The 9,159-nt window shown below is 50.2% G+C and overlaps 1 protein-coding gene across 1 annotated transcript in view; it reads left to right on the top strand.

Annotated features, from left to right (window-relative positions):
* Nucleotides 1–3,031: 3,031 nt before the first annotated feature.
* The window catches only part of SEPTIN9 (septin 9), a 144,046-nt gene continuing 137,918 nt past the window's right edge, over nucleotides 3,032–9,159 (top strand). Inside the window, exon 1 of the mRNA XM_027816648.2 lies at nucleotides 3,032–3,181. Coding sequence (XP_027672449.2) covers nucleotides 3,160–3,181 — 22 coding nt within the window. The 5' untranslated portion in view covers nucleotides 3,032–3,159. The remainder of the gene's footprint in view (nucleotides 3,182–9,159) is intronic.

Here is a 9,159-nt window from a genome sequence, read left to right as displayed (position 1 = left end):
TGAGTAACACGCAGCCTCCCGGCACCTCTCCCTGGGAAAACTCTACCTTCCTCCCCTTTTGCAACACAAGAAACTTGGTCTGAGAGATTGAATGAGTCGGTTGGAGAGATGCAATTACACAGCTCAGCATACCCTAATGTGAGCATCATGCTAGTCCATGAGATTGTAGGCTTTTTCCATGGGGGCTCAGCTTTTCCTTATTTCTAGAAGTTATTCTTCACTACTGTATGCGTTACTTTGTGCTGTTACCTCTGCCAGTCTCTCCCTCATCTTGATCCTTTCCTGGGCCTCTGGCTCCCAGCCCACCGTAGATAGCTGGCAGTGCTTGTCTCTCACTCCTCTGATCGCTGTATTATGTTTGGTTTGGGAGATTGCATATCTCAGTGGAGGACCCCCACATGCTGCGGAACGTGCTTGCCTGGAGGATGCTGCTGGGGGAGCGGCAGCACATACCACTTGCAGAAAATGCCTTTCATGCCTGCCATGGACCTGTAATGCATGTGTTGCAGACTAAGCCATGAAGAACCAGCTGCTGAGGGCAGCACAGCTGGGTCAGGCTCAGCAGCTGTTGCAGGAAGTGCAGCATCTGCAGCCTCAGTAGTTCACAGGAGCCTGCCCACGCTCATCCCTTGAATAAGATCCCTACTGTGTGCGTGGAGCTGGGTATTGCAAGATGGAGACAGGTGAGGTTGATGCAGCCTCTCTGAGAAGAAGCCAGCTCTGCACCTCTGCCAGCACCGCACTGGAATAGGAGTGCCAAGGTGGGATGTGTTTGGCAGAGGGGACGTCCAGAACTGACCAGGTCACATCCGAGCTGTTTTGGCAGGGTGGGTGCGTGAGGCTCACACGGTGCCTGCCTGTGCTGCAGCCGGGCTGAGCCAGCAGCCTGAATCCCTCACTTTCAGGAACAATAAGTTCCCTCACTAATCTTACGAAAGGGGGGGGGGGGGGGGGGGGGGGAAGCTATAAATGACTTACCTATTTGAAGCTCGTGGGCTCTGCATTGTATTAAACATTAACCTGCCCTTCTGAGCCAAGCGACTGATTCTCCTGGTAATTCTGAGGCTGGGCAGCCAAAGAAAAGGATTCTTTGTCAGACAGTATTTCAGAAAAAAATCCCTTCAGCCCTTTTCTGTCTCATCGTGTTTGTTTGGCCCTGCGGTAGAAAGCCCGCGCCACAATTTGCTGTTTGTATTTGTGCAGTCAAGCTGATCAGATGGCTGTACCCCAGCCACGGCTCCAAAAACGCTGCTGACGAGCAGCCCTGCAATGGCGCAGGCACGCTTTGCACACACAGTGATGCACACATGCGGAACCGTGCAGCTAATCACACGCATGTGCACATGCACATATACCCGTGCATGAGAAGAACAGAAAGCTGCCTTTTGATCTTCTGTAAAGTGTATCCCTGTGAGTGTTCAGTATTAAAAGTAGTTGCCATCATCAGAGAGATGCAGGTAGGAGCAGAGGGGGCATTAGTGCTCGGGAGCGGGTTCTGCTCCTGGCTTTGCCCTTACTTGGTGTGCAAGGTAGGGCGAGTCATTGTGTTATTGTTTCTCCTCCATAAATTGTGACTAATGATTTCAAAAGCACCTGTGGAAAGAGTAACATATTGTTACTATGGGCTTAGGTGTATGTTTACTTAAGCAACAAAGCTTTGGTCGTTCAGAAGTTTGCTTGATGACAGAGTTTTTGGCTAACATCTCCCTGCAGGTGACTGCAGCATGACAGTAATGCAGCGCAGTCATGCAGCAGCGGGTAGAACTGTTGCTGCCATGAACCTGGAAACATGTGAGTGTTCCTGAGCTGTTCCAGTGCGAAGTCTGGCTGCTCATACTGAATCCCCCAGGGACTTCAGCTAGCTCTTCAAATTCTGTGCTAAAGCCTGAGAGAGGCTCAGACGAGCCTTTTTTTCATACCTGTTACAGAGGCAATAATCTGTGGCTGAGAAATGGTAACAAATACTGATGGGACCACATCATCTTAATCCAGCTCATCTACTCTTCCTCCGTCCCTGAGAAATGCCAGGGTTAGGGCTGGGGGGTAAGAGATTTTTCTCCTTCTGTGGAAAAGTCTGAACCTGAACAGAAAGCCCGTCCTGCTGAAACCATGCCTTGAGCTGGTGGAGTTGTCTTGTGGGGATGGGACTTGTCTTCGTGCAGGTGACTCATCCCAGCAGGCTGTGGAAATCTTCCCAGTGGTCAGCCCAGTCCTTCCTCCAGTAGCTCAGGCTCCTGTGCTTCTCTGTGCCTTCAGTCATAGCTGTCTTAATTTGCTCTTTCTTCCTGTCTGTGTTCATAATGCCCCCAGCTTATTGCATTTGTGTAACTAATTGTCCAACTTGCATTTCACAAAGGAGTGATCAGGAGCATGTCTGCTCTCTCAGCAGACCCACGTGCTGGGCAACATAAGGAATAGCAAAATGGAGCCTCCTTTTCCGCAGTAACCCGGGGGAGCTGCTGGATCCCAGTGCTTTGGAAAGCTGGTTATGGGGTACGTGGCTTTCTGCATCCCCCCCCAGCAGTGAGTAACCGCTCACACGTAGCTCTCCCCATGTCATAACCTTGCGTAAGCACTGTGCTCAATTTACAGCCTTGAATGAGTCCTTTCCGTGTTTGAAGAGGAAAGAGGTGTTTCCACTGCAGGGTGCTGATGGGCCGGTAATGCACTTTGAACTAAAAACTGCCTGACCTGAGAGCAGCGCTGACCTGAGCCGCCGGCAGCACAGGGCTGAGTCAAAGGCATGGGGTGCGCCGGGCTGGAGGCGTGAAATTCCCTCCCTTCCCTTTGCTGCACTGGCTAAATAAATACCCTGGGATTTCCAGGGCTGGGAGTTGGCAGGAGTAATCCCCAGGGACCATTTGTTTTCCGAGGGGATAACGTGCAGCTGCCTGGGAGGCTGAGCCCTGCTTTACCCCTGCCAGCACCAGGAGAGGTGGAACAGCCCATAACTGTGTGCGAGATTAGGAAAGGTGTGTGCTAATTAATTGGAGCACTGGGCTGCCCCGGGCTGGCGCCACGCGTGTGGATGCAGTGGCGGGGCACGCGTCCCCTCCTCGTCCCTGCCCACGCCAACAAAGGGATCGTGCCTGCGGCACCCCAGGGACCGTGCACCCCAACGCCTCGCTCCGCTCCTATGTCACAGCTTGGAGTGACATCATGAAGAAGTCCTCGTATTCAGGTGAGCAAGTGGCCACCTCCCTGCCTCTCTCCTCTCGCCTCTCTCCCTTTGCTCTGTATTAGGGAAAGAAAAAGCCCCTGCAAGTACAACTTGCACACGCTCTTCTCCCTCCAAGAGGCTCTGTAGCTGAGTGAGCAGCTGTTTCACTGTGTGTAAACAAACACTGTTGATCAGAGGAAAAGGCTTAAAAAGCAAAACAAATCCAGGGAGGCAGCTTTTTCCAGGCAAAACTCTGTGTTGGTGGCACAGAGCGTTATTCAGAAGGCACCTGTGCCAGCGCGGGGGTGAGCTCCAGTGCTCAGCTGAGCAGCAGCTGGAAATTAAATCAGGATGGTGGCATTCTGTGTGATACCAGCTGCCATCAGGGCTGGAGGGGTTTCCAAATCAGGGGTGGAAAAGCTGGGATCCTCTAATGCTGTGGGACTTTGTCCTCTCCCTGCTTCCCATCCTGGCTTTTCCAGTGTTGCCTCATGGAGCGAGGGCTTTGTGCCCTCTGCTCTCACGGGCTCACACAGGCTCCTGCCTCCCCAGCTAACACGGGAGGGAGCACGTAACCATGACTGATGGCATTTCTCTGTGCTTTCTGTGCAATCCTGCCAGCGGCCCCAAGAAGTGGCTGGTGCATGATGGAGCAGACACGTCTCCTACAAAATGTCCATTGCTCACCCTGTAAAGCTCAGGTGCCTCTGGCAGCTCCTCCAGGTGCAGGACTTTGCTCTGCAGCTGATTTCTGCTCAGCTCCAGCTACCAGCCCATGACCCCGTGCTCCGTAAGCCCCATTCTGCTCTCGTTGCTGTGAGGATGCGGTATCATCATGCTGACCTCCTCCTAAGGTCCTAAGTCATGGGTCTGGCTGCACCATAGGGTGCTGGTGGCAGCTGCCATGCTTCGAGTCACCCAAGCCATATGGCCAACTGGACTCTGCCTGAGCTCATAAGCCACAGGAGCTGGGGGTTTGTCTTCACTCGGAAAATTCCCTGTGTCATGCTGCTGCCTGTTTATTGTTAAAATTAATTAGTAACATTTCTCTCTTGCACATTTCTCTTCTCACATTAGTGTTGCTAAATGGACTGCCAGGGAGGTTTTATTAGAGTCTGTATGCCGGGAACCTGAGAAAGCCTAAGCATGATTATTAGCACATTGTAATGGATTAAAGTGGGTCTTAATGGTTGTGCATTGTGCGTAGGGAAGCCTGTTATTTGTACAGGCCTCCTGAGGGGCAGAGGGTGGCTAAAGCAGCCCTGGAGCAGACAGGAGCGGTGCAAGGACAGGTCTGGAGATAGCCGGCTGTTGTAAGACAAAGCTGTCAGTACTGTGCGACCTGATATTATGACTTCTTGCTGGTGAGGCCAAGTGGTCCTTAACTGCTTTGCTTGCTTTGAGCTGAGTGCACTGGAGTGGAGCTGCGGTGCTGCAAAGCCCCTGACGTGACTGATATGCCTCTGGTCAGTGTCCAAATCCATCTTCTCTTGGTGTTGCAGCTGAGGTCGGTTGACATCTGGTCAGTACCTTTAATTCAAAAGGGACTGCGGTTGTATTTTGGAAACACTGTTTGCTTTGAGACTTCCCTTGGTACAGTGCAGCTATTTAAGGGGAAAGAACAGAAGAATTACACTAGCCAGGATACATGACACTGAAGCAACAGGATAATTGCACTATGACCCTCACTATTCTTAAAAAAAGCATGGGCAGCTCTTCTGAGCACAGCTCTCGTTTGTGTTGCAAAGGCTTCGCTTTCGTCCTTGCAGCTCCTGGCCGTGCTGTGCCCGGGCCTTGCCTCTTGCTGATTCATCGGGCAGAAAGGCACTGGATGAATCACCCACCATGCTGGGGGGGCCGCCTTTGGAGAGCTGCCACCTCTGCGCAGGGCAGAGCCAGCCCGCCTTGTCCCATAAATCTGGTGGTTTTACAGATTGGGAAACAGTGATGGTGACTTACTTTGGGGAATTTCACTGGGAATCCAGATTGCTTCTCAAGACATGAGTAAGATGTAGAGAGTGCTGCAGAGCCTCTGAGCTTCCTACTGCCAGAGAAACTGGTGAGGTGACAAAGTGACTTCTCAGCTGCAAACACTGTGCTTCCCAAGCACGTTGCTGACAACCCCTGACAGGCTGGAAACACAGTGCCTGGCTGAGAAACTCCTAAAAATCATGACAAAAGGAAAGAATAAGCATCTTCTAAACACTTTTTGAGGTTAGTGAGAATCCCTCGCTGGCCTTGTTTGCTCCTCTCCAGTATATTCTGGACCTGCTCTGTGGACCCGGTCCCACTGAACCCAGCTGGAGGATCTCACGTGACTTCACAGGGCTGAAGCTCCCGCTCCATCCTCCTCTGTCAACCCGGCAGCACTGCTGCAGTGTGCTCCTTTAGCAGGCTGCTCCCCACCCTGGGCAAGATTTACCTCTTCTGCAGCACTTCAGGGGAAATCATTACCCATCTGCTATGACTTTTGAGCACATGCCATGTAGGTGTGGCTGGGATTAAGAGTTTGCCTTTGGATGCTTTGCCTCTTAGCAGCAGCGAGAGGCTCAGACCTTTGTGCCATAGCCGCGGGCACGTGTGGCTCGGCCCAGTAGCGCTTTTTTCCTGGAACTTCCTGGCAGCAGTGGTAGAAGGAGGGGAGAGGGTGAAAAGGGGATTTTACACAGCATGTTAAAAATGAGCAATAACCGCTATTGAATCCAGCTCTTACATGTTTGCTTTAGGGATGTCTATTATTTCAAATGCTTAAGGCAAGGAGAGTTTTTTTCTGAGATGTTTTACTTGTCCTGGAATACTATTTTTTTAAAGGATTTTTTGATTCTCATTTTCCATTACTCAAGCACAATGGCATTGCCAAAGAAGCAATAGACAGGATTCGTGATGAACGGCACAAGGATTTACAGGTATTTTCAAGGATGGTGCAAATTGTTTTGGCCAAGGACTGTTTGCAGTTTCAGGTTTATGTAAGATGCTGGCATGCACTGAAATAAGGATTGCTCTAATTACAGTACCTCCAGAATTACCCGTAGTGGTGATGCGTGACCCACCCTTACCTAAATTGTGGACTTCTAATTTATTGCTTAGGCACTTAGGGGAAATAACTCCTCAGATATGAGCTAAGGCTATAGGAAAAACTGCAGGAGTAACAGTCAGAGCTGTGATCTAGTTGTTGCATTAGGATTTGAGAGTATTTTTTTCCCTGTATCGTGATTTACAAAATGATTGCCTGCAAAACATGGGCAACAGAACATAAGTCAAACTGGAGCTGTTGGCATTATCTGGACAGGGATGCTCTGAGGAGAGAGCCCCTTTCTCAGATGGGTTGGTTTGTAGTGTCCCAGGATCCCCTCCTGCCCCAGCCCCATGGTGCTGCCTTGGTGCCAGCACCACGCAGTGTCCTGTAGATGCTGCATACCTGCAGCTCTGGGCCAACGCAGCAGCAGTTTGTAGGTGTTAGGGGGGCAAGTCAGGTTTGTACCCTGCCACAGGGCTCCCTCTTCATGCTCTGGTATGTGCAGCCAGTGAGGAAGAAAAGCAAGTGAGCTCTCTCTGAGGGTGAGCAAGCGCTGCGGCGTGCAGCTGTGATAGCACAGGGACATGCACGGCAGCAAGCACTCGCCTGGAGGTAAATGACAGTTTGTCAAAGCACAGTGAAGAAGTGGTGGGTAGACTTGGCCACCCCTAAATAGGCATGAAGGGCTGTGGCTGGATGAGCACTGGTGGTTGCGAGGGCCTCGGTACATCTCTGGCTGCAGCCGGTTTTCTGGGATGGTCTGGAAAAATTGAGGCTGAATCTTTTTCAGGCTGATACTGCACACGATGGGTCCGGTGTGATTCCCTCAATGGCTTTTAACCTCACCGTCATAAAAGTTGCTGGGTGGGGCAGAGATGACCTGATGTTTGCAGAGCTGATTGTTCTCTCCTGAACACCAGACCCTGTCTCCTGTCATTTAAGTGGCATTTTCGGTGTTTCAGCAGTGGAAAAATGAACAGAGTTGTTCAGGCTGATAAATTTTATTATTTTTTTAAGTTCACTGGCCAAACAGCAGTATCAAGGAAAAAATATTGCTTGGATCCAACAAAAACATTAATTTAATTTCAGGTTGTCATTTTGAACAGAGATTCTTAATAGTTTGTTTTGAAATATATAAAAATAAACAAGCCCTTTTTTTCAGCTCAAATGCACAGCTAGCTCTTACACCCCAAACCTGCATTGCTGGGCCAACAAGATATCATCAAAAAATAATAAACGATTGTACTGAGGATTTGCAATCAACCACAAGAACCTGGATCCTCCGTCTGTGGCTGTTCAAACCTATTGCTCAAAACATGAATTCAGTGCAAGTAATGCCTCCGCCAGCTCGGGTGAATGAACTGTCCTGCTGCCCCACTTGCAGCTGTTATCACTCTGTGGAACAGCCCTGCCTGTGCCTGATGTGCTGCAGCACGTCCATGGTGTCTCTGTTGCAAATAAGTTTTAGCTGCTGTGTGTTGAGACCAAAGCACTTTGCAGTAACAAACTGCTTTGTGAAGAGGCAAAGCAGCCACTGGCATGGCTGAGCAGTGCTTGTGCAAATAGACGGTGTAGTAAGGAACAGTACTGGCCTTCAGGACGGCTTCTGCAGAAGAGCAGGAGCAGAAAAAATCCACTGCATCCAGAAGTGCCAAGGTTTCTGTTACATCCCATATCCTCACTGCCTGGTGGGACAGAGCTACCACCGGAGGAGCTACCAGGTGGAGGAGCAACTTGCATGCTGGTTATGGGGCGCAAGTCTGCTTTTATAAGAGGCAAAACTTTCTGTGCTGTGTTGTTGTTTTGTTTGTTTACAACTGGCTGTATCTCTCCCTTGCTCGGAGGATGCCGTTTTGGCTTCTTTGCTGCCACCCATCCCTGCCTTCTCCTCCTTCCAGCTCCCTGTGCTCAAGCAGAGCAGTGAAGCCTGTCCTGGGCTTCTTTCCCTTCCCTTCAGTGACAGAGCAGAACTGAAGCATTAGTAAAGTCAGTGCAAGTGTGGGGGATATAAAGGGGAAGGAAAAGGGTGAGGATAGAGTTTTGGAGCCCAGGAGTAGATGGAAGAGGAGGGATGGTGGTGCTAGCAGTGCCACAGTGGGGTGAACTGCCCCAGGAGCACCGGTCCTTTGCCTGAAGCTGTGGAAGTTTTTCATTACATGGTTTTTGTGTTGGCATTGGGTTGCCTTGTGTTACTGAAAAGGAAATAGCAAGGACTATGAAACAAACTTGTTTCTTGATAATCCACAAATACCAGGAGACCTGTGCACAAAGAGCTTTGTATCCTATTTTCAGGATGCTGAAAGCTCTGCACGTTGCCTTGGTCAGCTGCGTGGATGATGCTGCATCATTCAGATCCATGTGAAAGCTGCTTGATACCAGATGTCCATGGCCCACCATCCTTGCTTTAAGCCCCCAAAGAAAAAGGAGAACAAACACGATGCAGTTCCTGCATGGCAAGCACTTGCTCACTGTTTTGGACAACCACATCTCCAACTAGGTCATGCCTCACACTCACAGTTTCCAGCCAGTGAACAGCAGCCATGGTGCCTGCTCACATTCACACATTCTGCCTGGTGAGTCTTCTTCCCCAACTCCCTTCAAATATTTTTTTACCACTTGATCTATCACATATGCTGTTCCCTGCTCTGTCCCTGCCCGAGCCGCTTCCCCTTTGCTGCATGCACTGATGTTCCCACCAGCTGCTCCCCTGGGCTTGTTGTTTGAGCTCTAGCAACATTTAGAGATGCCTGGACAGAATGGGTACCATTGCCCTAAGTGCTGTGGGGATGCAGGGTAAAAATGTGCATGTCCTTCCCTCCCACCTCCAAACTTGCCAGTGACTTGTGTATGGTGGGTGGCAGAGGCAAAAACCATATGAGCAGGTCAGTGTTGCAGACCATGCTCTTGAGCATTGCCCAGCTCTGTGTGGTTAACAGCTAAAAACCTTTAACAATTCTTCCGATTACTTTTAAAATGAAAAAGT

Source organism: Falco cherrug, chromosome 1 (assembly GCF_023634085.1).
Source record: "Falco cherrug isolate bFalChe1 chromosome 1, bFalChe1.pri, whole genome shotgun sequence".
In the NCBI taxonomy this organism is placed as follows: domain Eukaryota; kingdom Metazoa; phylum Chordata; class Aves; order Falconiformes; family Falconidae; genus Falco; species Falco cherrug.
Note: the sequence above shows the minus strand (reverse complement) of the source record. Positions and strands in the feature narration are given on the sequence as shown.